At 37.7% G+C, this 27,939-nt stretch overlaps 2 protein-coding genes across 2 annotated transcripts in view; both read right to left on the reverse strand.

Moving 5' to 3' along the window:
- Positions 1-145, reverse strand: part of LOC140935222 (uncharacterized) — a 14,705-nt gene extending 14,560 nt beyond the window's left edge. Inside the window, exon 1 of the mRNA XM_073384762.1 lies at positions 1-145. This exon is cut by the window's left edge and continues 581 nt beyond it. Coding sequence (XP_073240863.1) covers positions 1-101 — 101 coding nt within the window. The 5' untranslated portion in view covers positions 102-145.
- Positions 146-2,289: 2,144 nt separating this feature from the next.
- Positions 2,290-27,463, reverse strand: LOC140935224 (glutamyl aminopeptidase-like). Its single transcript, XM_073384764.1, has 21 exons — positions 27,076-27,463; positions 22,324-22,581; positions 21,454-21,631; positions 18,321-18,591; positions 17,634-17,754; positions 17,184-17,338; positions 16,324-16,437; positions 14,980-15,114; positions 14,525-14,590; positions 13,957-14,022; positions 13,076-13,245; positions 11,776-11,873; positions 11,513-11,637; positions 10,729-10,784; positions 10,409-10,559; positions 9,881-9,954; positions 8,409-8,519; positions 7,926-8,093; positions 6,753-6,896; positions 5,289-5,370; positions 2,290-4,633 (listed from the first exon to the last, which is right to left on the reverse strand). Exons 1-21 carry the CDS (start codon positions 27,290-27,292, stop codon positions 4,451-4,453), a joined length of 2,943 nt encoding a protein of 980 aa, XP_073240865.1. The 5' UTR covers positions 27,293-27,463; the 3' UTR covers positions 2,290-4,450.
- Between the last annotated feature and the right edge of the window lie 476 nt (positions 27,464-27,939).

The raw sequence follows: 27,939 nt of genomic DNA on the forward strand, positions 1-27,939 counted from the left end.
TTAGTTGGATAGCGATCTGTCCAGATGTAAATGCTCAGCGTAATCTCTTTTGGCTTTGGGACAAAATTATGTTTCTTGCCTTGCTGGCGACGACTCGCCATGCTAACGCACGAACTCACCGAGTAAATAAGGAAACAATTTCAATAGACCTTATTTTCATTTTACTTACATTTGAAAGTTTCGATATTCATATACCTTTTTTCTCTGTGCTGAAGCCTGAATCTTCCAGTGATGAATGACTAAATAAAATTCTGTGCCTTTCTTAAATTAAGAGAAAATTGCATCTAGATATTTTGGCAAGCGAAGCAAATTCTATCATTCTGGTCAAGTTATTTACATGCGCATGCTCAGAGCAATTAAGGCAATTCTCGGAAAACGCCACCATGGTTCCCGGAACTCACAAGATGCGATAAATACAATAAGCTTCAATAAAAGTAGATTCAATACGTCATATCACAAAAAAGGGCCAATACAATGGAGCAAAACAGCTGTGCAAACGTAGTATAAAAGGCTCTTAAGAACCCACTAAACCGCCAGTTTAGTATCAAAATATTCTCTCTTGCTAACACTGAAGATGTTATTTTTAATGATGATTTTATGACTTCTACTTTTGACAGACATTTGAGGTTATTTTAGGTAAACCACGGTAGTAAACTTCTTTTCAAGTTACATTTCTTTCTTTTCTGGATACCTTGAGACATAAATTGTTATGCTTTGTTTTTCCTTTTATCACTACGACTCGACCAAAGTGGAAAATAACTCATTCGTACAAAGGAAACAATAATTTCAACCTTCTGTTATCAGTTGGTCAAGGTCAACATTTTAAGGCCTTAGCTTAATGTTTGATCATATAAAAATGCTAAAAATGAAGCAGTTAAGTACTACATAAACGGCTGTAGTGTAACTCAATATTTGCCTAGGTAATCTGATTCAGTTAGGTAAGGTCCAGAGTTGAAAAGGGTACGGGTTTGTCAAATCGAGTTTCTGAATGCACACTTAATTAATGCATAAAGTTGTCACGCATATAGCAGTCACGACAACTAGTTAGAACTTTCGGGCAAATACCGATCGTCAGACAGACATAACTAACTCGGCATTCTGCCTAAATAAGTAAGAAAGCCAATACCTATTTACCCTATTGACCCTACGAACACAGACTTGGTAAATGAAATCAAAAGTCTAAACTATCGAAACACGTCCTGTTTTTTTCGCTGTGTTGTTAATTAAAGGGCTTTTTCCACCCTATTTGGAGACTGCACTTAAGGCCCGGTTCAGACGCCGAACTTTTCACTGAGCCGAACCTAATACATTGAATTAAGTACATGAAAAGTTCGGCGTCTGAATCAATTAGGAACGCCTGTTTCGCCTAGCCAGGCCGGGAATTCCGCTTTTGGAGCGACTTTGGAAAGGCTTTGATTCAGACGCCGAACTTTTCATGTACCGAACCTAATGCATAAATTATTATAACGTATTTTGGAAGTAGTTTGACCGAAATGAATATTTTTCTCCTTTTTAATTTAGTTCGGCTGGAATTAAATCGGCGTCTAAATCAATTCAGCCAGTCTAAATAAATTGGGTCGGCCTTTATTCGAATTAGGTTCGGCTCATGAAAAGTTCGGCGTCTGAACCAGGCCTGAGATCTCTTAGTTTATGATATACATAGGGTACCACGGAGCCATTTAAGAACTTGAGCGGTTGGTTTGAAGAATACATCTTGCTTAAAGAGGCAATAAAAAGATGTCGAATTAAGGTGCTACGGATGAGGATCATGATTGCTCTTTTTAGGCCATTATTCTGTGCTGAGGTACTTAGCGCCTTTACCCATACACAAAATTCTCCTGTAGAGTTACGGAGAAGATATCAAACAAATCTCACCAGGGAATACAAACCATAATATTGTTTGGTGTTTTCTTTTGTAGGTATTACGGCATTAAAACTTGAAAAAGGTGGCCCAACTTTTCCAGGTTTCTGAATCCATGCCCATCCTTGCCATCCGTAGTATCAAATGATAGGAATGAGTTTCATTGCATAAATATAGTCTTAAATAACAAAAAAAAAGAACCTTTATTTTAATAATTTAATTGATTCAAAACACATTTTAGTTATTCAAAGAAAATGGCAAGTAGCGTGACCTTTCCGGTACGCCAGCCGTATCCAGGCTAATATCAACGGTGTCATCTACTAAATCCCTGTTCACCCCTTCACGATTCTTCATCCAGCTGATCCAGATGAACAAAAGTGTTATTACAACAGTCATAGACTCTTAACACCCAGAAATGCAAGGAGAAGTTCAGGAATTATGATTTTATATTATATCAGTTTGTCTTGCTTCACAACGGATTGCAAACATTTGCATTATCAATCGCATGACAAACTTCTCCTTTGAAATCAGGTAATATTAAGGCATATAACAACTTCAGAAGGCGTACACTTTCCTCTTAAAACAAACCAATTTCAAAAATCACAGGCAGCCCAACCTTACATTCGAACGCTTTTTAAGCAATGTTACATACTATGTCAGGCTCCTGCTTCTGCGACTACGTAACGAATGGAACAATCAGTAAAATAAAATTTGAAACCTTAGAATATTGCCTACTAGCTTAACGTGAAAAGAAAGAAATGTTTACCTACACTAAAACATACTTTGATCTCCTGAGATATAAATGAGACCTTTTCAAATTTTCGACCCTGTCGTCCTTTAAACAGAGAAATGAATTGCAATTTTGTGCTGCCTGTATTTAAACAGATTCTCAATGCGTTGCTTTCAACTCGTCAATGGAGGGCGCAAAGGAAAAATAAATTCCGCCTTAATTCGGCAGGTGTTAATCGAGGATTGTAAACAACAGCTTTATAATTTCAGTCCCAGCGTTTATTTGATTGTTTGAAATGTACGATCGCATGAGTTTCTAAGTAGGCTGAATGTTAGTAAATACTTAACCAGTAAACTCAACTTTTAAGTAATTCTTTAAAATATTAGTAATTCTAGTTGTTATTGCTACTCAAATAGCCAAGTTAAGTTTTGTTAAAATGAAATGTCTGACGACAGAAATAATTGGTAACAAATTGGTCAGGGATGAAATAATGTTCTGACGGCACGATTGAGAGAAGAGGAGGATGATATGGGACATACTACAGCTGCAATGTGTTATTTACAGCTTTTTGAATGGCAGAGGATTTTGTGTCATTCTACGGCGGTGAATGTTTTTGCTCCCATTCGTCTTCATCTAAGTTTGTATGTTGTAATTTCAGTTTTTAATGTAGTTCAATATTATATTTCTGCTATGCCCTTTCCTCGGGATGGCGTTTCACCGCACAAGACATGCATAAGATAAGCAGCCGGGCTACCGGCTCTCGCCTGGCACCTAATCTCGTTCCCAGATCTCACTCCGTAATTTGGAAACGAGATTGGCCTAGATCTTACAGTATTTTTCAACAGTACATAGCAAAGCTGAAAAGTCTGAGTCAGCCGACTGACTGAGTCGTCCTCTAGGCAATACCCACACTGGTGGACTCGCTCGCGGAGTTTTCCGTAAATTAAATAAGAAATTAACGAAACCACTCAGGGCAAAGGTCAGACCACTGATAAGTTGACAAAATCAGTTTTAAAGAAATGCAAAAGCTTGCTTACATTCTAAATAATGGCACAAAAAAACTTAATCTTCAAGCAATAAAGAAAGAAAGCTGTCACGTTATAACTGTGCAATTAGATTAATTGATATGATATATTTGGCAGTAGATCACAAACCCTTGGGTATTAAACAAACGGCGTGTAGAGCTAAGTCAACAGACTAAGCTCTCGTGAAGACAACCTCGTTACCAGGGTTCTCTCCTACCCGCCCCACGGAGCTAGAAAGGGGAGTTAGGAGAAAGAACCTGGGAACGAGATTGTCTTGAAGAAAGAGGTTTTGGTCACCACCCCTCTTTTTTAGCATACGGGTAGATTTTTTACTGCGACACTGCAGCTGGTCGCCGTAGAGGCAGACAGAAAGTCATCATGGTACAATAACATGCAGAATTAAGCCGCCCATCAGGTTTTCGGGGCACATAATTTTTAGCCTAAGAAAAAAACTGAAATTTCGTGGGGAAACCAGAGGTGTTCCCCAAAATGTTGGCTATTTTCTTAGGCTAACACTTATGTGCCCCGAAATCTTGACGCGTGGCTTAATTCTGGCAATATTAGCTATTAGTAAAATCCAACTGGTGGTCTATAATCAATGCTGCATCCTGATTGGTTGAGCTACTACTAGGTTATATGTTATAGCCCCCTAGTAGCGAAAAGAGCAGGCTTTGACTAGCTAAAATTTTTTTATTCTCGATATTTTTGACCAACTAGTTAGATTTTACTAAAGTCAATAGCCCATTCGGCCTTCGGCCTCATGGCTATTGACTCAGAGCCCATTCGGGCTCGAGGAATAATTTTTAAATATAGGTCTTGAATAACGACATATCCTCATTTTGCTGGAGGGCCGAAGGTTGGTTGTATGGGTCTGTTGAAATAGTCCATCAGCCACTTTTCTACATCCTTTTCGTTTGTTTTTCTCCACTGAATATTAATTTTGACTCTCTCTATGGCCTGTTGAACACTCCATGATAAAGGTCCACCTTTAACTACACTAGCGATAAAATCCTGGAGCTGAAAGAAAAAAAAATTGAATTTATTGCTATCATGCGTCAACTACGGTTGAACTAGTACGCTTGAAGGGCGCAGTAGTTACTTGATGTACATTTCTCCACAGTTACGCGAAAACATATACTTAAAGAATTTGCTAGCGATTAGCTTAAACGTACCCCCCCCCCCCCAAACAAAAATAAAATAAAATAAATAATAAAATAAAACTATAATGATAACGTTTTCAGGGAATCAAGAAGTTGCTGAAAGTTTTTGTACGGTTTTCATTGTTTATTTCTTGTGCTACTTCAGTGTTTTCACATTGCGATGACTTAAATGTCTTTTAAGAGCGTTTTCCTTCCATTGCTTTTTATAACTCATAAAAAATTGCAAGCACTGAAATATAACTATCCTGCCTAATAAGATACCCCTTTTTTGGCTACCTTGTGTACTAATTAAACTTACTGTAACAAAACAATTAAAAAAAGCTGAAAGATAAGTTATTAACTTAGCGCGATTGTTCTCATTAAGCTCGTGTCCGTCTCGTAACCAATGCAAAAAGTCGGTTTAATGAGACTGTTGTTTATTATCATGATCGTAGTAAGGGTTTTTAACGGTTGTGTTGGTGATTTTATTTAAGAAATCGCTGTATGAAAAGCAGGTGATAAACTTCTCGTACCTTTTGTAGCTGGTACTCTGTTGAGAATCGCTTGGAAAAAAGTGGAACAAAGCCACTCAATGTTTTATATGGACCTCCAAACCTAGGATATACGGATACAAATGAATTCTTGAAGAAGTTCATCAGGCTAGTGAAGTTAAACAGTCGATTTAAATTTTCTTAAAACATAGCCAGTCGTCTTATTGAGGCTGAAAGTTTCGATTACTGTCAGCCATCTTTATCAAAACTTGAAAAACATTATGAACAGGGACGAGGGAGCCTATTAGCTTTCTCCCATATGGACACAAGTGATCTCCACCCCCAAACCAGGGGGGGAGGGGGCGTCTACAGAGTGACTTTACGCGTTTATCGCAATAATTAACACCTTCAGAAGCCTATTTAAGGCTTCTTACACTTTTAATGTTTTTCAAGTTTTGATAAAGATGGCTGACAGTCATCGAAACTGTCAGCATCAATAAGACGTTAAGACTGGCTATGTTTTAAGAAAATTTAAATCGACTGGATACAAAAGAAGCTAAAAAAATCCAGTATATAACCCAGACACTCTGATATAAATACTATATATGTTTAAGTTAAGACATATTCATTATTTGAAGAGTCTTTATAGTTAACAGGTGCCAGCAACACTAATAAAGCCACTTCGTAACATTTCGGAGGCTAGGATATACTCAAGGGTCTGATTTTCGCAGGTATTTTAATTAATAAAGCTGTTTAAGGTGACGTGATTGGAATTTTTAGTAACTCCCATCGCGTCTCAAGTAACAAAACTATCGCAAGACAGTCACCACAGTTTTCGAGAAAAACTGTTATGACTAGACTACTACATAACTGATATCTGACATCGAAGTTTTCATAGGAACGTACTTCTGACATTTTATTTTCACGAGGGATTCGTCTTATTCTTTGTTCGATGTGTTTGCAAAGTTTGAACAAATTTCAAGAGGGTGTTATCGAAATATTTTAGTATGAAAGTTTAGGGGATAAAACCACAGTTAAAAAAAATAATAATAATAACAATAGATCACTCTACGGTTTTTTCAACAATTACTAGGACCACTTGCTTGCGAAAGTGCGTCAACAAGGCTGAAAAGAACGTCATAATAATTAAAGGTGCCAAATTTGAACTTGATTTCTTGAAAATAAACGAAGATATAGCTCGGCAAGAATCTGAATTTTACGGACGTTTGTTGGCGGGGAGCAGTTTCAAGCTGCCACTATAAAAACGTCTGTAAATTTCGCGACAATAACTTCACTCACTTTTAATAACGTATCGCCCTTAAATTTGGTAAGTTTCCTAATTTTAAGGCGCTCTTTGCAGCAGTTTCAATGAATGTTCGTTAACTGGTCTTTATCAAAAACTTGAAAAAGACCCAAAATAAAAACGGTGTGAGTGTCTATAAATACATAATATTCTGACATGTACATCATGTACAGTTGCAATATTTGGCTGGCATCTGTACTCACATTTTTGTTATTTTTTCCCAGTTTAGTTGAATAAAATTCCATGCGATATTAGTGCCCATGGCATTGCTTTCAGAAATGGAGTAAATCACATAATAGGTGTGGCTGCGTCCGATTTTCGTAGGGTCCAGTGCGTAATTAAGATACCTGTGACAGAGTAGACAAAAAAGGTCTAATTAGGATGAAGGACAAAGGTTTTGAGACGCTGCCATCAAATGACCACAAACGAATATTGTATTCTAAGCCCTCAAGGCTTTCTTAAATAATGAATGGAATTGTTAATAAAAGTGCGCGTTTTAGAAAAGTGTGTCAGTTACTTTTGTCACTGATTATAGCTTATGATTAATGAAAATGTGTAGAAACAAGAAAAAAGTAATAAACACATGAGTGAAAAAGTCTTTAAAAGAGCTATCTAACAACAACTGTAAAAAAGAAAAATTTTATTTGGGGTGTGAGGGAAAAAAAAAGACAATAACATAATAATAAAAAATCATTGTATTAGATAGAAGAGGAAAACACATGATTTAAAATCAGTGACACGACGTAACTATGAACAACCCAACGGCACCCTCTTCGCGAATCCTAATTAAAAATACTTTTCTGGTCCCAGATTATTAGTCACTAGATCTCTCGAACAAAGAATGCAAAATCCAAAAAAAAGGATTTTTAACCCTGGTAATCCCGTGCAAATTTATCAGTGTAGTGGTAAAATAAATTTTTGCATTCACCTACTTTGCTTGATGCTAGAAGAATATCCATATTGGATGTTTCGGCCACAAATAACTGTATAGTCCACCTAGATCTGTACAATAAGTCAGTAAAGAATCGGGGTTGCAGGATGGATCTTGTGGATCCACGCTAATGACGTCATAGATGGAAAGCTAGAACCTGGATTCTCGTTTTGTCGAATCGTGAAAGGACGATCAGGTGAAAGGACCTTTGTCCAGCCACATAAAACGTAACCGGGCGATCTAACAGCGCGAGTCCGACCCTGAACCCTGTCAAAAGCTTGGCGTTAGCCGTAAGGTATGAGGGTGGCGCCACTGGCCCCCTCTGGTGAACCAAATTTGTTTTGGCTCCTTTTTTTTCTAGATGCCAAAGGCATATTGATGGGCACTTGAACTCGAAGGAATAGCCCACGTTTGATGAGGTGATTTAATAAAAGAAGTAAAGAACCTTTCAATGAGCCATGGTTCCTGCGCGCCCGCCATTGCATGGAGCAGAAGCCGTTTGTCCGACACAACATTCGTGCTAGTGAACTGACTGTATGCAAAGTCCCATTCTTTCTCGCCTCCAGTTAATACACCATAATGATAAACTGGAGCCTTAAGGTCTGCTGGAACCCTGAAAGGAATACCGGTCAAAGTAACCATTTTATTTCGAAAGAATTGTTCGTGTTAAAAAAGAAGACTGCCAAATCTATGCGCAACAGTCTGAGTGATTAAGAAGATTTTAGTAATGTTTTTACGTTTAAACTTACTTTGTTTGACTTTCCTGTCGGGGGGTCACAAAAGTAAGAACATCGGAGACACACTCGCGTGTGTTTGGGTTGCCATTCCGATCCTTTGTTCTTACTACATTTAAATTTTGACATCATCTATGATATGTAATGAATAGACACGCGGTATGATTGAATGATTAAAACGAGACAAAACTCACGGTTTTTTCACAGGATCTGCCATCCAATCGCCAAACATCTGCGTCATATTTCTCAGGCATGCTGCCAAGCCTGCTGCACAATTGGAATTAATTAAAAGGATCCTCTTAAGCCTATTAAAAGAAAAGCAAAGAGAAGAAAACATACAAGAATTTAGATCAGGACCTGGGGGAAGAGGTATGTTGTAGTGCATGGTTAGTGGTGAGAGCATTAGCTTCCCACCGACAATTCTGGTGACCACTGGAGCTCGGGTTCGAAACATACGGGGTTCAAGTACCGGCAACGACGTCATTTGAGGCCTTGATGCTGGTTTTCTTCTCTGAATTTTTCTCAAGGTACCCAGGTTATCCCTCTCTCTTCAAGGAAGCCAACACTTTTGAAAGTCCAATTCGAACTGAAAAGTGTCCACTACTGGGAGGGCCACAAGTTAATTAGCCTGAGAAGACAGCCGTCATTTCGCGACTCCACCATTCATTTGGTTTTCCTTTGCGTGGAAACCAGTGGTGGCATCACAAAATGTCGGCTGTTTTCTCGGGCTAAGGTGGATAACACCCTCCAAGATCTGCCTAATTCTTTATATCCTACGAAAGCCTAATTCATTAATTGCTTTATTATTCATTCAAAATAATTCCTAGTTTAAAAACAAGTTAAAACATGCTTACCTTCGTCGATGTCAAGTTCATCTCGATAGTGGATTTTTAGAAAATACAGGCTGTTCCGATCTGCAAATATACTCCAAATAGCAGATGTTGTCTATCGAGTTTTCTTTTTGCTATGTTTTTAGACAATACTTCGTCCTGAAACGAGTAAAATGTTCCGCAGTATACTCACAACCAAGACAACTCAACCTCGTCCCCAGGTCTCCTCGGTTGACGGTGCGTTAACCTGCAACTGTGCTTTCACTTTTGACGTCATCGGTTGATTAATCGCAAAGTTCTTTCAAATTTGGTCAAGAGAAGCTGGTTATGGTGAATTATTAATGCATGCGCTTTTAGCCAACCAGAAACGGAGAAATATTTTGAATGAATAATAAAGTAACTTAATTAAAAAAAGAACTATTTTAAAAGAGGGATGCCTCCGCTCCTTTTTTTTCTATCTAAGTCACCACTTTTAAGTTAATTTGACTTTCTGATATGGTTGTCTCTATAAACAGTCTTAATTGAAGAGAAGCATCGCTCTTGCCTATATAGTGAAATGGCTTGAATTCAAATTTTTTTTCACCTTTATGGCGATCTCATCCTATTCAACGGGCCTAAAAGAAGTTTCTCCACATTATTCACATTTTTTTCCATGTCCATTCAACAACGAAATCAACAAAAGTAGTATAAATCGTTAAAAAGGCTGGTAACCAATCAGAGACCACCATACCGTTGTTACAAAACTGAGTGTACAACAGAGCGGGCTTATGTTTGGCTACTATCCTTATAGGAAGCGACCTATGCTGGTTATGTAGTAAAATAAATTTTCCACGAACCTTTCTGAATGCGTTCCCTGATCTTTAATTCCAAGTGAGTCGTATTGGGATTTGGTTAACTCTCTAACGAATCTCTGAGAATTTAATCAACAGTAATGATTCAGATAAAACGCTAAGTGGTTAGCAGTGAAATTTAACGTTGAAGAACATCGGCTTCTTAAACCTTACGAAGTGGTAGCCCGTTATTTTGGATTTTTGTGACATAAGCTACTTAAAGCTCTGATACTGGTGCCCTTGAAGTGTTTCAGCTTTCTGAAGCGAGAAGGACTGATACTAATTTCGAAGTGAAGCGCTTATTTGAATGTGGAACTCATTATTATATAAGTAATCACATTTTGTCTTTATTCTGAACTGAGTAGTATTATTTAAAGTTAAAGTTGCATGGTTAAACTACGAGAATAGCACGTGATGTTATCGTAATAAGATGATAAGCCCGCGAAAAAGGCCCCTGTCGTTTCTTCCTGCCTTGAAAACTGGAGTAGCCGGTGCACTTTATACTACTAATGGCTCTTTGGTGAAAACCATTACCTGAAGATATTTGTAAGCTGGTACAGTGGGCGGTAGAATTTTCATTATTGCTGAAAACTTCCTCATAGCTGCTAACAGGGGAACATAATCTTCTTCTTTGCTTAGATACGTGGATAAGGTAAGCGGTTCAGTGTGATTTAGAAGGTTGGCCCTAAAAAAAGAAAAGAATAAAAATGAATAAGTAGACATATATTTTCCTTCTAAATGTAAAATTAGGATTCAAAAGATTTAGAAAAGTCATATTAAGTGCAAATGATATTGATAGGACTTTTGTTTTCACCTAAGATAGTATGAATTTGAAGAAATCAACATTCTTTTACCTTGCTAGGTTAAAAGAATCATCAATGAGCCCGGCCCGATCTGTTGCGTTGAATATCTGCAAATAAAGTAATAGGTGTTTTTAATCTATTTTAATATTGATATAATAATAATATAGGACTTCTTGATCAGAGTTCACTAAAAGATAATCGCGTTCGGAAGAAGAATTGTTTGAAGAACAGTTACTGTATCAGCCATAGGGTAAACCGCGGGTGACTACCAGGTTGGGTTAGTCCTTAATTTATATCTTCGTTTTTTTTTTAAACCTGTAACAATTATGAAGGGAAGTCTTTCCAAAAATGTTTTGAACAACTGCTAAAAAGAAGTGCATAATGTTATCACTAAATGACGAAACAAAGTAACGAATAGATTATCAGTTTAGGGTAACTATATAAAGTTAATCGCTCATTGTGGGATCAACCATTTATATTTAGTAAAATCCAACCAATGGTCTATCATCAATGCTGTGTTCTGATTGGTTGAGCTACTTTTAGGCTATATGTTATAACCCGCTAGTAGCGAAAAGGGCCGGCTTTGAAAACCAAAACAATGGCGGCTGAATCGCGTTTTGCTAGCTAAAGTTGTTTCGTCTCGATATTTTTGACCAACTAGTTGGATTTTCAGTACTAAAGCAATTATTCCTCTCGCCCTCATGGCCTCTGAGTCAATGGACCATGAGGCCGAAGCTTTTGACTCAGAATCTATTCGGCCTTGAGGAATAATTTTTAATTAGATGCCAGCTCGTTCGGTCTGGTTTTACCCCAAAAATGTTATGATTATAGTTACCTTATGATGATGGTTGAGTTGCAATCCTATTTCAGTCCATGTGCCTTTGTCATAGTTGACCCGATAGAACCCCGTCTGCCCTATGTTTGCTTTAATCCATCCGCTTCCATCCCAAGAAATTTCAACTAAAAAAACAGTATTTTTTGTCAACTTTTGTCATATTTACTTATCATTAACCTGGCGGCGACAAATTTGTCAAATGATAAGTAAAACGTTTTTCCATCTGTAAGAAGCACTGTTTAATAAAAAAAAGGCTATCTTACTTTGATTGCCTTCGATTATCTTAAACATAGTCTTGCTTGGAGGGTTGGTGGTTCTGCTAGCTCCTGTGAAGTACGAAAACGGTATTGTCCACTTGTACCTATGATGTAAAAGGAAAGGAGTTATGAGATCATGAGTATTAAAAACTTAAACAAGTAGCCGGATCGGCCATCATATCTTTCCCAATTACTGGTCCTAAACCATTTTAGTCAGAGTCTTTTCCTGCATTACGACAAAGCAAAAACCACGTAAAAACCTCATGACAGATGGAAATCATTCAGCCGCTTGGTATTCTAAATACGTAATGTACACAGAAAGATTCGAGCTGATTCGCCCCATGTGAGGGAATCCGGATGAATCGTGGAATCTGCAGGAATCAGGAAAAATGATACTTGTGGAATGCGGAATACTGGGCTTTGAAATCCGGAATACAGCTATGGGAATAGCAGAATCCTACCAAAGACTGAAATCCAGACCCTAAGTTCCACTGACATAGACTCAGTGAAATCCGGTACCTGGAATCTGGAATACACGCCGTGGATTCCAGAATCAAAACTGTCTTGGATTCCCTATCCTGGAACGAGAAAAATTCTGTTCAACTTTTTCATTCTAGTTTGCTTTCAACCTAACTTTGTATACCAATAACGCAGTTCCACCACCGCCAGAATATCATGATAACGCACAAAACACTGTTGCTTGATTCCCTCAGGAGTAATGTAATGCAAGAGCGTAGGTTTAAATTCTTTATGTGGTTGTATATTAAAAAAAAAATTAACCAAAGAAATGAAACAGTACTTCCTTTACTTCAGTTTGAAGTTATTACACGGTTCACAAACGAGTTTGTATCCAAACGTGGCGTGGCCAGCTAGACAAAGTTTTCATGTTTGTGGACATAACGATGTCATCTGCCCATACCAGGGGATCGGATACCAACTTAATATAAATACATATAAATACCGTAAAATTCGGAAAATAGGCCCCGGGGCTTAAATTTTTCGAAGGCCCTTTTTGAGGGGCTTATTTTTGGAGGGGCTTATATTCGGAGGGGCTTATCTACGGAGTGAAATTTGCGTTTCAAAATCGATTAGGCTAGACTTCTGAGTTGGAATTAAATTTACCGTTTTTCTTTGTTTTACTTTGTATTTAAGGGCAATTTTTCCAGTACACCCCCCCCCCCCGGGGGGGGGGGGGCTTATGTTTGGAGGGGCGATTTAACGGAGGTTTTTTTGCGTTACCAGTTTGGAGGGGCTTATACATGGAGGGGCTTATATTCGGAATTTTATGGTATCTATTTTTGCCTACCCATATGGGGAACTGGAATAGTTCGCCTTTGAATCTCTATAATACAAGAAGCGGCCTTGTGTCGCCAAGTAGGTGTTCGGTTTTTTAGACTTAGTAATGGTGACCACTGGATATCCCATCTGTTTTGTGAAAGTGTCCATCACATTTTTGACAGTCGAGTTTCCTGCAGCCTGACGGTAAAATGAACAATTTATTCATACTTCTCCGTAACATTTCTCCAAGTTATAAACATAACTTACTTTGTGAAAAGTTTGAACAGGGAGGCATTTCTAAAGTAGGTTGAGTTTGATCGTCCGGGTGAACGTAGTCCTGAATAGGACTGTTGTTGATGACAGTGACTGACGTTTCGACAACCTGTGCGGTAGTCATCTTCAGAGTCAAAGTGAGTTGTATCAAGTCCGTTCATAGTATTATACTCTGGTTATTGATCTGATTGGTCAATTACGTCGCGATGCTATTAATGTTATAACATTTATGTTTATATGGCCCACGCACAGCATCAAGAAAACCACAAGGAGCTAAAGAGAATGTTTTGGCCTCCACTAAAGGCCACCGCTTCACAACGTCGATTTCTCTTCAACGGTCGTTGTATACAAAGTGGCCGTTGTAGAGAAGTTCAACGTTATAAAAGGTGGTTGTTGAAAATAACAAAAAAAAGCGGAAAGTTGATTAAACTTTTAAAAAAAACTAAAAATGTACTATATATTTAAAAAAGAAAAATTCAAACGTTTTCGAGACCAGGTCATCATTAGGGTACGATTGATTAAATATATTTAATCATTAATTTGATTATTTATATTACTCATTCATTCCGTTGCTTTTATGAAGTCAAGTTAAGGTTATATTAACTAAAGAATACAAAGCATAAGACTAGTAATCACCTTAACCATTGCGTCCCACAAATCATCAGTGTCTGCATTACCGTAGATGTGTTTATTGAGATACCGCTAGATAAAACAAATGAACAGAAACAAATACAAAATCAAAGCTAAGTTAGTAAGGTTTCAAGGGTTGTCCATCATGTTCAAAGTACTTTAGTAAATAGTTTGAATGTAAAAAAAGAAAAGAACTAAACGAGACTAAGATATACCTAAAAGTTTGCATTTATGGGGATAAAGGTGACGAGATTAATTGTTCACCATGGAAAGATTCAGAGAATTTAACACTAATGTTTCTTTACAACTAATCTGGGACTTAGTCTTCAGTCAAGAGAGGACAATGACGCGTATCTGTGCAGTTTCTATTCAGTTAATTTGTGCATGCATTATTCCGTTGCTTCGAAACAATCGACAGATCCTCTCATACGAAGAATAGAAGCCAATGTCCCGCGTACAACAAAGGGAGCTAGGGGACATACATGTATGCACGCGTGCTGTAGATCTCCAAAGAGCTGTCAGGAGGAGAATAACGTGTTTAATTCCTTTACTTTTTCAACCAAAACAAACACACCTTGAGTCCGTCACGGAATACTGCATTTCCTAAAAAGTTATGCAGCATCAACAGGATAGAACCACCCTATAAACAGATATAAACAAAAAAAGACAAAACAAAATTAAATTAAACAAAACCAAGAAACAGTGAGTCAGCGACATTCAAAAGCAAAGCATGAACTGACGACCTTGCCACTGAGGCTCTTGTGCAGTGCATTTTTCCAAGATTTTTGCATTGCTATGCCGTGGGGAAAAATGCGAAACATCGTTGATAAGCAAGTTAGGACGATCCGTCAAGAAATTTTCACCTTAAATTTATCCTGCTATGACTTTTCGTATGCTGTAGAGAAATATTCATTTAATTTATTAACATTTCTATTACACCTAAAACGGAAGGGACAACGAGAATTCGAGGAAAGAAAAATAAGAGTTGGCGAAATAATTTACTGATTTTCAAGAGTACATTCCTCACACCTTTTTGTATGATATAGCGTCAAATACATCTCCGATTTTCAGAGGGTCATTTACTGGTATCCTGATTTTGTGAGAACTTGCCAGTCCATCAAGATCCAGAGAATCCTGCACAGCACGAGCTATGAACTGGTCAACCTAGGACGAAGACATAAAGCTCTCAATAGTTGAAATAACTTAGTGATACTCTATTTGGAAACACTGAATGACCGCCAGTTGCCATTCCATAGGTGAAGAGAAAATTAAAGGAAAAGCAATTGAGCTGCAAAAATTGAGGAAGCACAAACAACTGAGCTGCTTTCAGGATCACGCAGCCTTGCATTACCCAAACTCACGAGTGAAAAAAAAAATCGAAATATGCGGTGTTCTAATTCTCTCTTTTTTATTCACTTTATTGGAGATGAAAGAACAAGCTGCGGCTAATTCAACAGAAGAAAAAACAATTTTGGAGCTTCAGAAAAGGAACTGACCCGGCCAACAATCCAACATGGCCACTTTTATTTCCTTATTGGACAGTCCATACTCACTTACGTTTTTTGTTCTCTCTTGTATTTAACAATACATTGATTACATCTGTTCTAATTTAAACGGGTTATAGAATACTCTTCAATGTTTCCAGGGGTGCAGTATAGAGTGGTTTTCGTTTGAGTGTCGTAAAACCAAAACCAAAGTAATTACTCTGGCCAATCACATAGGACACAGACAATACATTGAACCAATCAAAACTCGAAGTAATTACATGTGGCTGACGCAAAGCGCGGGAAAATGCATGCGAGCGCGTCACAATTGGCTTTGGTTTTACTTCTGATTGGATGAAAAGGTGGCGCGAATCTTTTAAGCCAATCGCATCGTGTAGAAAGTGCAAAACCAATTACTTTTCGACACTCAAATGAAAACCGCTCTATCCACAAAGGCTTCAATCCTTTCTCCATCGTTTTAACTGCCTAGCTTTATAATTATCGTCGCAAACGCAAATTTTGGCATTTAGGGATAATGTTTGATTCAGGGATTTTTTTCGAAGGGGGGTTTCTGTTGGGAGTGGTAGGGATTTTTTCAGATTTTTGATCCCATTCGACGGTATACCCATCTCTTTAAATCCGAAGTATCCACCGGTTTCAATAATAAGTAACTAAAAGTCCCTAATTACACCCCGGCCCGCCCACCACTCCCCTTGATTCCTTGATTCTACAACATCCACGTAAGTTTTTCCCAAACTTAAAGGGATGAAAAGTGACTGCCTACGGTTCGGTTTTCAGATATGAATATTCGAATGCACGTTTTATAAATTATATAGCTCGAGTGTGCTATGTAATCTTATGTTTAAGAGCTCAGTCACATTCCACTTACCATTTTCCAATCGGGATGAATATGATCCACACCAATAGTACCAGCGTAGGTAGCAAATCCTTCGTTCAGCCAAAGATCACTCCACCATTCCATGGTAACAAGGTCACCAAACCACTGGAAACAGCAAGTAACAAAAAAAATTGCAAAAATGTTTTAGAAGGAGCTGCCATTAATAATGTACAAGGAAGGAAGGGCAATTTGATATGATTCAGCGGACCAATTCGAGGTCCAATTCCTTGAGATAGACTTACCTTTTTCAACGTTCTATCATATTCCATACCGAATATTTTCCTTAGACAAGTTAATTTAGCTTAGTTAGAATTTTCAAATATTCCTTAAGGACCATAGGAAAAGACCTTGATTACAGGAATGGATCCCCAACAGAAAATCAGCAGAAGTGCGAAAAAAAAAAGGTTAAAGGCTTATTTATTGTGGAAAGTGCACATAAAAGGATTAAAAACCCCAACTGGAAGGAGGCAATCAGTTGGCTATTCACAAGCGTGGCCGAGGATTTCAACTCGGGACGACCGAGAACAAATCCAGGAAAGTGGCTAAAGCGGCTCGAGCCCGGAACCACCTGATTGCGAGTCCGAGGCGCTGACCACTCGGCCACGCCCCTCCTAAAAAAAGAAAAGATATGAGTAAATAAAAAAAAGGAAAAATGGTTACCAGAGAACTTTCCAAATCCTAAATTGGCGTCTTTAGCCACTTTCCAAGGGGACGTGTTTGTATGGTAATTTACAGCTCGCGCTTCATTGACTTATCGCACTTTATGTTCAACTTTTTCGTCGACTGTCACCTAAATGGGTGTTCGTACATGACCACAACTTATTTAACAAAACTAATAACACTGGCTTTACCAGATGTGCTACTTCGTGTGCAACCAATCTTGCGATTCCCTCTCGTGAAGATGATGAGGTCTCTCCTTCTTTGACCAACACTCCTGTCTCTCGGTATTTGATAAGGCCCCAGTTCTCCATACCTGCTGGTCCAAACACGGGTAGGCCGATTCCGTCTGAGGAAACAATGAATGCATTAAACGTTACCGTTGAGATCAGACTGACTCTTGATCATTATTCTCGATCTTAAGGCGCTCTTCATTTGTCAGAACTGACAGGCGGGACCATTTCCGTCGTAGTCAGAATTTCACTTTTTATCAAAACTGTTCAGCCAGATCAGTCAAATCCTAAAATAGTGATGCACGACCAGCAAAACCCATGGAAAAGCCTACTGCATTTTCAAAGTGACCGGTTTGGCCTTGCCAGCTCTGACTTTTGGAAAGCGCCCTTTAAGTTTTAAAAGAAATGCACCTGATTTTGGTAACGGATAAGCAACACCGAAAAAATCTTTAAAGAACGCCATGCATTGCTTTGATACATTTAATGAGTAGTCCACTTGATCCAGAACTTCCGCTCGAGCGTACATCCTGATCTACAAAGAAAACGAATGTGAAGAATTTGAGTATGTATACTAAATATTCTTAAGTCATTCTCATACCCTGAAGCTTCATAGATTAGAGGAAAATCCGTCATAGTCTCAGCAGCTTGTTAAAATTATAACAAGTCTTTTTTTCTTATCACAGTTGTCGTTTTAATCCATGTTAATCTCTTCCATCCTTAGCCATTGTAAATGAATTGTTATCATCTCTTTTGCATTTTTCTCTTTCAAACTAATATTTCCTTCAATAGACATATATCGCTTATCTGTTTTGTTTCCCCAATGTAGGTTTTGTAATAATACGTCTCAAGATAACTGTATCATCTCATCAAATTCCATATTCCCCTTGTGCATATGTTCGCAGCATTTGTTTTATAAATTTTAGTTTATACATTTTATTGATTTCATTTTACCATATAAATTTCCCTGAAGCCTTCATTGAGAAAACAAAACATACAAGCTAAAGAAGTCTATTTCTTAAATACTTGGAAACTAATGGCCAGACATATTGCACCACATTTTGAAAAAAATAAAAAAATAAATATAAATCTCTAACTCACATCAACTCCCTTGTCTGTCTTTGTCCCTTTGTACTTAAAGTCACCAACGGCAAAGGCTGCTAGATAAGTAGACATCTTTTTTGTTTTCTCAAAATGGTCATATTTCCAGCCTTCCTTTACCTCGCTTTTGTAGATAGGCATGTTTGACAACGCGATTAGACTCTGGTCATGAACAAGGCTCACGTTAAAGGTCGCTTTCATCGCCGGCTCGTCAAAACATGGGAACACTTTCCGAGCCCTTAAAGGTTGGAATTGAGTAGCAGAGAAATGCCTAACGAGAAAGATTAACATTACTTGCCAAATAATCGAACTATAAATAACACGGTGGTACATTTTTACTACTATAAGTACTTAAACAACACTCTACCGTTGTCTATATGTTCGACAGTTCTTAACAATGTTATACAGGGTGTCCCAAAAGTTCGTTCCTGTACTTTATAAGTCTGTATTTCAGTACGATAGGACTTGGTAAGGAAAACATTTCAACAAAAGTTGTGTCTTTCAATATAATTCACTATTTTCATACTTGTTGTGCCATCTTTTGACTCGAATATTCGATTTGTGTTCTTCCGCGTCAAAGTTGCGCGTGCGCTAGTATAGTAGTATGTTTTGTATTTCATAGTCCGAATTGCTCGAACTCCTTCCTTATTTTTTGTGAATATCACTAAAGATAAACCCCCTTAACGGAAAAACGTTCAGCTGCATACTTCGATTTACTGGCTTATCTGTTGTAGAAATTGCTAAAAAAAACTGGAAAAATCCGAATGTTGGGTGGTTGAATGATCATGGAGAAATGAAGGTTTTGAAGGCAAGAAACTAAGGGGAAGACCAAAAGCCCTGGATAAAGCAGCTAGAATAGTTTTAAAGAAGGCTAGATACAAAATAGGAGACTCGACAAGGAAACTCAGTCTCACATAGTTAGCAAGCCAAATAAAAGGGTCGTGAAAAAATGTTTGAAATTTTTAAAATTAGAGGCCCCTGAGATGGCAAAAAACCCTCTGCTTAGTCTGCCAATTAACGCCCAGCTTGTTTCAAATTTGTAAAGAAGTACAAAAGCCTTGCTGTGGAAGGGGGCCGGGATGATTATCTTTTTTGGATGAATGCCCAAAATATACATTTTTTTTTTTTTTTTCAGCTGCCTAAAGTAAACAAATTTTGTTTGGGGGCTGAACTGGATCCTGCGCACCAGGTGATAAAAATGCTCAAAACGGATCATTTGTGGGTCTACACGCTGTATCTCAATTCATGCCGCAACGGCTACAGAATGTGATAAAAAAACAAAAAGGGCATGCCAGTTACTGAAATTCTGAATACATGTACTTGATAGAGAAATAAACATCTTCTAGCAATTTCGTGTGAAAATATAGTTTTGATCAAAATTTATAGCGCATGAAATTAGAGGAACGAACTTTTGGGACACCCTGTAGTTATTATAACTAAATGTTTACAAATGTTACGATTTGTAAAGTGCAGTTAACATACACATAAAATGCGCAATAAAATTATTGTTAAAAATAAAATAGTTAGTAAACCGTATATAGAATGGACTTTATAAAATAGACATAAATACAAATGGATAACAAATTGCATACTCCTAATCAGCCAATAACGTTGTTATGGAAAAATGAAAACAAAAACAAAAACAACAAAACAAATAGAGAAAAAGCTAAATAGGAATAACAGAGGCGTACACTTATTATGATTGGACGAGAGGGTGAAGCATAAAACGTACTTATGGTGGCAACTATTAACTTTCTCTTAACTCAACTGCTTTCATTCTAACACAATATACTGTACTACAAAATGTTTTCAGAATAATCTAAATATCCATAGGTAATTTTAATGGGCTATTACTAAATTAGGCCCTCTTAGCTTTTTTGATTTTTGTTTTGCTTTTTGTATGACAACGTTATTGTAATGAAGTGTATAGAAATTCAAATAGCTACAACGTCAAAAAAATGCGACAAACTATTAAAAAAAAGTTAAAGAATACAATTAACAAAATGATTTATCACTGACAGCAAATTAAATAGTTTTTCAAGTCTAAACAATAAAATGATACTAAAAAAAGAGATTATCATTTTAAATTTAAATGCCTACAGTTGTAATTGTTAAAGAAGGGGGATAAAGTCCTCTTATAGCCAGTGTCAAACCTACAAGATCTGATGAGTGGCAGTGGAAAAGAGACTGTATATATTATCACCGCAAGACCTGAATATTCGGAAAGGGCATGCCAAACTTACAAAACCTGACGTTCGGTGTTGAAAGTACCAATGATTAAAAAATGACGGCAATCCATATATTTATTCGTAAAAACTTGCATAGTAAGTAGTGTATAATGTTGAGCTTAGACCTTGTTCAGGTCTAGCTACAATTGTAGGTCCAGCTAGATCTATAGTCAATGAGGTCCTCAATTAATAGTTAATAAAACCTATTCTTTTAGTAATATTCATCATAATTGTCTAGTCAAGTGCCTAGTCTTTTTTTACTTTTCATATGTACAGTAATTTAATAACTTAAATTCATAACTAGATACAATGGATACGATATAATCTCAAGTAAAACGGTATATGAAGGGCATTATAAAACCTCGTCTGTAAAATGATATAAGAAGGGTATTTTAAAATCTCTGTGAATGTTATTAGCACGGAATTATAAAACCTCTTTAAAATAGTCTAGGCAGGGCATTGCAAACTCCCTGTAAAATAGTATCAGAAGGGCATTTTAAAATCTCTGTTATATGGTTAGCCTTTTGCAGGCGTTTAGATGGCAGGTGGGGAGCGAGAGAGTTAAATCTGTAAAATGGTACAAGCAGGGTATTGTAAAACGTCTGTGACCTAACTAGGCTCAGCGAGCGCTGTTAATGTTAAATTGAAGTAGTATTTAGAATAGCAATAGTGCTTTTCATGATTAGTAAAATATCAAAATTTAATTTCAATGGCTAAATATTAAGTCCCCTTTTGTGCTTTTTTTGTACGACAACGTTATTGCTATTACCAAAAATAAATTTATTATGAATATATATTAAATAAATTTTCCATGGCGTTAATGTTTAACCATGATGAGAAGATAGTTTACTGTGATGAATTTTAAAAAAAGAATAATAAAAAATAAATCTTTACAGAACACTTACGAATCAGTGCCGTTCTTGTATTTGAAGGACGCCTTATACATTCCTCTCAGGTCAGCTGCATACTCTCCTGAAAACTCCGATGTTATAACATACATGCCTTTATCAATAGATGATTCCAACACTATAACAAGAAACTGGTTCTTTTCGAACTTGAAGTGTCGCTTGATTGGGGTTGAATCTGAAATATTAGGTAACTAAATGTTAATTAGGTAACTAAATGTTAATTGAGCAACAAAGCAGGATGGATTTAAAATTTTCCAAACAAACAAAGCAACATAAACCAGTAAAAACAAGAAAGCAACCAAAGCAAAAACAAAGAATAGTCCTATCAAAAAGATAAGAGACTCTGTAACCCTACGAGTGTTAAAATGCCTTGCACAGGAATTCTAGTTATAGTCGTATAAACATAACAACTTTCTTTAATTTTCCAGACATGTTTCGACGGTACATCCGTCATCTTCAGTGTACCGTCGAAACATGTACCGAAACATGTACCGAAACATGTACCGTCGAAACATGTCTGGAAAATTAAAGAAAGTTGTTATGTTTATACGACTATCTATATTGTTGCTGCTATCTAGACCTTTTGGATCAATTCTAGTTATACATTTAGGCTTTCCGTCCTATTTCAACCCCGAATATCCCACAAATAAAAAGGCTACAACAGCGAATTGTCCAGTCCACGTTTTCCATGACACCGTTGAAATTAACTGAGATCCACTCGAATATTCTTAGCTAAGGGCAAGTAGACAAGTTCTTATTTTTCCAGGATTATGGTACTCAGGAATATCATCGCGTGTATTCTAATCTATGAATAACCCGGATATCTTAAAATATTGTCATACAAAATAGCTGTTAATCACTACCTACCTCCAGATTCCTTCTGGACTTTAACCGTGGTGAAATTCAAGTTTCTGCTATGTAGGAGTATATAAGGCGTGGATTTCGATACATTGGTTAGAATATCCACCTTGCCATTGAAGTTAGGCTTACTCAGATCAATGTATAGTATGAGGTTATAATGCTTGGGTCTGATATACACCGGAAGACGGATTTGCCACCATGGTTCAGTTCCGGGAGTGGTAGGACCGGTAGACTGTGTAGGACTCACTTCTTCTTTTTTGTCAGCTAAGTATGTGTTAACAAAATACATAATTCAGAATGAAAAGGACAAAAAAAAAAATGAAATTGAGTGCTTTCCATTCTGTCATAACTTCTAAAATTCATTGTCAAAACTTGAATGAAACGCTCTGCTCCAGCAGGTTAGGGGAAAAAAGCTCCACTTCTGGGGTAATCAAACTGGGCTGGTTATGGGGTCGAAGTCTAACTAAATTGGCTGCGGTTCAAAAAACTCATGGGACCGCAGGGCCTGTTGTCTACCCATGCAGGTTATTTAGAAATAAAGAGACAACTAACTGTTTCTCTATTCGACACTATACGCTTACATGAAACTGTTCACTATAAAGAGAGTTTCGGCAAAAGCGTTTTGTGGGCAAACTGAAAATGGGTAAAGCACTGCCGGTAAACCTCATGAAGATCAACGGCCGTATTTGTTTAAAAAGTTTCAGCTGGCTTTAAGTACAGATTGGTTGGGATGGAAATGAACATGAACATAAAATGAAGTTATTAGTAAATTGTATGCTCAATAGAAACTATATAAGAATTGAAATTTCCCAACACAACATCCCTGACTGGAACGCGAATTGACAACTCAGTGACACTAGAAAATATTGCCTGCTTGTTGAGGCAGGTTTCTAGGGCCATTATGTCCCGTCCTTCTAACGAGGTCTAATCTAAAAACCAGGCGCCATACCAGTAGGTAGCTACCTACTTTCCTTCCTAATAGAGAGCTTTTTCCGCATTTTTTTCAGCAAAGCTGCGATCTGAAAAGGTGAAATAGGTAACCGGGCCCAAAAATTACTAGGACATTCGAGAAACGTGCCAAAGGTCAGTAAAAGGTATTAATCGTTTTTGGGAATTAAAAAATAGTTTTTAAAAACATCGCTCGAACATAACTTTATCCCAGTTAAAATTTTTCCGTAACTATTTTACCGATCATTTTCAAATATTTGAACAGGGACCGCGCAGAGGGAGGGGCTGGGGGGGCTTTAGCCCCCCCACTTTTTTGCAAGAATAAAAATAAATTTAACAAAAATAATTTAACAAAAGTAACGGAGTGAAAAATAGCAAAAAATCGTTAATTCGAAAGTGACCAGAGTTACTGGCAAAGACAAACGAGCAGATAAATAGACAGAATGAAGCATTAGTCGTTACAATTGTAAAATATTTTTTCGCTTCTAACCTAGCAGAGGTAAACGTCTTTTAAATGGCTTCTTTTTCCTGCGAACCTCTCAGGAAAACGCGTTGTTTCGTATTGGTCAATTTCGATCCGAAGTAATAACTGGGTTTAGTTTAGTGGGCGATTCTCACACATTATGAGTTTCAACCTTGATTTTTGGAAGATCATGAAGTTATTGTTTCTCTTGTTATTGTGCGTCCTGATTTTAGCTCGATCAGCGCGAAGTCCGTCTTTTTATGTCAGGCTTCACGGCTCGTTGAGCATTCCAATTGCAAGTTTTGTTGAACGCGGTCTGTTTTTAAAAACATTTTGTCATCGAAAGTACTTAAACCGCAGAATCGTGTATAGCTCTGGTCATCAAGGAACATTCAATCCGGCGGTTATTACGAACAAAGAAGTGCATGGTACACGGCAACATAAATACGAACGACGAGACTTCACATACCACTAGTAATGCAAAGAAGAGATCTCTTAAAATTTCTGATTACTTTTCCAAACAAAATGGAAAACCTTCTTTATCTGGTGAGTAAACTCTCCATAATTTTTGCTACTTTTTTCTGAATCTATAATTGAATTTTAATTCACTAAATTATTTTCAGTTACTGTTTTGTTTTGCCGTGTAAATATTTTGAATGAATAATTAAACAATTATTGAACTCGGCTTTCGTATGATATGAAGATATACAGATCTCGGAGGGTGTTATCCACCGGGCTCAGCCCTTAGGCTTTGGCGGATAACCCCCTCGATCTGCATAACTCTTCATATCATACTCAGCCTCGTGCAATAATTGCTCAGTAATTATACAGCCTTGAGTTCAAGGCAGCTCAAGCAAAATCGTTGGATTTCTGGCTTATTTATAGTAATAAGAGGGTCTCAATGGGGTGGTGGCTTTTACGGTTATCGGCTAAAATTTTGGCCCTTTTACGGCTATCGGTTAATTTTTTTCAGTTACGGTTAACAAAAAAGTTAAAAATTAATTTCTTTTGTTTCAAAAAGTTAAATATTAATTAACCTGTATTTTTTGTATCTTTAAAGCAAAATAAAGGCCTTCGGATCATCTCGGGATAAAATAAGCTATTCTATTGAAAAATTTTCACATTTGATAGATCAATATACTTTTATAAAGTATTCCACTTCTAATATTATTTTACACATAGAAATGCCAACAGTAAGCAGACACGCGAACGCCCAACTCAAGGCCGGGGCGCGACATTCCACACTAGAGACGGCTTATTCGTGTGAGACGGGTTATCCGTTTGATGATTCGCGTCAGATAGGTAATACGTCTCAATTTGAAAATGGAATAGTTTTAATATTGAAATGAACAATCCCCCTGACTTTATCCGTCAATTTTGAAAGACGGAAGATGGATTATCCGTTACAGGTAGCCTGTGTACAGCCGCAACCTCCCCGCAGAAAAAATCGGAGAAGGGGTGTCTAAAGCTGTGGAGGAGGGGGCGACTGTACACAGGCTAGTCTGGATAATCCCTTTCTAGCTCTCGTGTGAAAAAGGCCAATAACAAAATTTCCGTGTCCAGTGTTTTTAATGATAGCGAAGGACTGTACAAAACGACTGCCTGTCGTTGCCTTGTCGGTAGACCTCATTATTCCGCGCGGCTAATGCGTTTCTGGTCACGTGGTCCGAGCGAGTTCGCCACCGAAATGCCTTGACCGAGACTGCGTGGCAAGACGCCGTACATGCAGGGACTAGGCATGGCAATGTCTACCGTAGCGTCAGAGAAAAACAGGAAAATGTTGTTTATCGGCAACGTGTTTTACAAACAGCTCTGCGTGTTGTTTCACTAGTGTTTCGAGAGCACGACGTTCTGAAAATCGCAAATATTAATTCCCAGGAAGAAGCCCCCTTTCGCTATAGAAAAAATTAGTTTCCCGAGATAGCGGCGGAAATGGAGCCTAGGTCTTGGTCATTACCTAAAAGGCTTTTCGCCTAACGTGCGTACGGAGTCAAAGTAGCCGGAAAATAAAAAACGCAACCATAAGCGAGTTAAGCACCTCCCTTAAAATTAACAAATCTAGGGAACAATTACTTTTACGGTTAACTCTTTTTTACCCAATTTACGGCTAACGGTTAAAATTTTTCAATTTTTACGGCTATCGACTAAATTTTTGGCCGTTTTACGCCTATCGGTTAACCCCATTGAGACCCTCTAATAAAAGGTTGATATCAGTAGTATAACATAACAATCTATGATATTTCAATTTAGTGATGGTGAATTTTCAGACCCGATAGCAACATCACTGAAGATGTGGAAAAAATCAATAGTTTTATCGTTATTCACATTCTCCGTCACTTTAGAGAAATTGAATAGAAATCCACAAGCATGCCCCCCCCCGGCCCCCCCCCCAAAAAAATTTCCTTCACGCATTCTTCTTTAGCCCCCCCACTCGAAAACGTGCTGCGCGGTCCCTGTTGAACAACACTGTACTTGAACAACAACGGAAGATAGAATTTAAAAGCAATAAGCATGAGATTTTTAAGAATAAAACTCAGGAACCATAACATCTATACGCGACTGATCCTTAACGCTTTGACAGCCTGTTGACTTAGAAAGGGCTCGTTATCTGACATGTAGCGACTGGGCCTTGGCCGGTACAAACTATATTTAAACTTACAGCATGATAAGGGCCCGCAGAAAACAATTAAACACATGTTGGGAAATAATGCTCACAAGTTATATTTTGTTAGAATTTGTGATTGATGCAGCCTCGCGCGGCGAACGGTTTCAGGTTCTGGTTGTTTCCGATCGGTTAATTGTAAGCTCAGTCGACGTGAAAGAGTGATGAAGTGTTTCGTGCTTTAGTCTTGATTTCGAATGATCCTAATGCAAATTAACAACCTGCTTGTTTACTCCTTTGCGTGAAAATCAAATAATATAACGACAATTTTGAATTTAAAAATGCCAATTTTAATTTCCTGACATTCCCTTTTCACCCCATCTATCTGCACACTAAATAATAGTTATGAGGCTTCGACGATCGACTTCCAAATCTCTCTTTTTCTTTTCTTTTTTCGAATCAGAACAACCCATGGGTGTTCGTTACGGATAAAAAGTGTGTGACCATTCAGCCATTCTACGATCAAATTTTAATGACAAAATATCATGAGTAAAGTAAAAACTTTTGAGGTAAACAGTGACTGGCGCTATAAGACAAGCTAATTGCACTGAGCATTGAAGGATAATTTAAGTACTCGTCCATTTTTTGTTTCTCCTCTAACTTGAAAACTGATATTGGGTTGAAATACCTCCCATCGCCGAGTGCCGGAATACTTGAATACTTGTGAATACTTATATATACTTACGCGTTTTATCCGGCGTGTCTCTTCTGTTCTTTGCTTGTTCGTGGCCCAGAACTGCAGCTAAGACAATTATTATAATCAACAGGACCAAGATTACAACAGCAAGAATTATTAGCTTGGTTTTGTCCAAAAATAAACCAGTAAACGCTCCTTTCCCTGACTTCACTTTCGGTTCGCCACCTACTTCCAGTTGGTGAAGAGGGGCTTTGGATTCTGTCATCTTAATTAAACGACCGACTGAGAAAGGTGTCCGGTGAGATTAACAAGTTAGGCAACAGGAATAAAAGGCAGCTGACACCCTTGTCTGAACCTTGCTGCAATCGTACTACGACTGGCGAAGCAGCTGCCCTTCAATACCAATGTCACGCTTTTTGCTGTAAGGAATTATAAAATATGCATGCAGCAAGCCTTAGAAGCCCAATTATTCAAATGAAGCTGTGACTGCGAAAACAACATTTAAAGATTTAGTCACAAAGTCAAGTACTGGCAACAAGGAGCTGTGCCCGAACAAATTTACGAACTTTAGGACGGAGGTCAACTGATGCAACTAATAGCAAATAACCCTACAGAAATACATATAAAAGTCATAACTCGAAAATAACTATAAATAAAGAATAAGTGTCGTGCATAAATTGTGAGGACAAAGCGATTTGTTTTGTTCTTTTGTAATCCTAATGCACCTATCAATGTAAACCCCGTGGGGGGGGGGGGGGGGGTGGGGGGGGGGGAGTGCGGGCAAGGGGTGGGGATTTGACAAATTTTAAAATTTTTCGATCAAATTCCCCAGGGTGGGAAACGAAAAGTCAATCAAAAGTGTCAAAAAGCCCCCACCACAGGGGAAAAAATCTAAACAAACAATGCTATAAT

This window comes from Porites lutea, chromosome 4 (genome assembly GCF_958299795.1).
Source record: "Porites lutea chromosome 4, jaPorLute2.1, whole genome shotgun sequence".
In the NCBI taxonomy this organism is placed as follows: domain Eukaryota; kingdom Metazoa; phylum Cnidaria; class Anthozoa; order Scleractinia; family Poritidae; genus Porites; species Porites lutea.

Excerpts from the sequence above, each read along its gene's own strand:
- LOC140935224 (XM_073384764.1), bottom strand. The coding sequence starts at position 27,292 with ATGACAGAATCCAAAGCCCCTCTTCACCAACTGGAAGTAGGTGGCGAA. Across the intron at positions 17,339-17,633 it reads TTATCCGTTACCAAAATCAG|ACGGAATCGGCCTACCCGTG; the intron begins GTGCATTTCTTT and ends TTGTTTCCTCAG. Across the intron at positions 16,438-17,183 it reads CACACGAAGTAGCACATCTG|TGGTTTGGTGACCTTGTTAC; the intron begins GTAAAGCCAGTG and ends TGCTGTTTCCAG.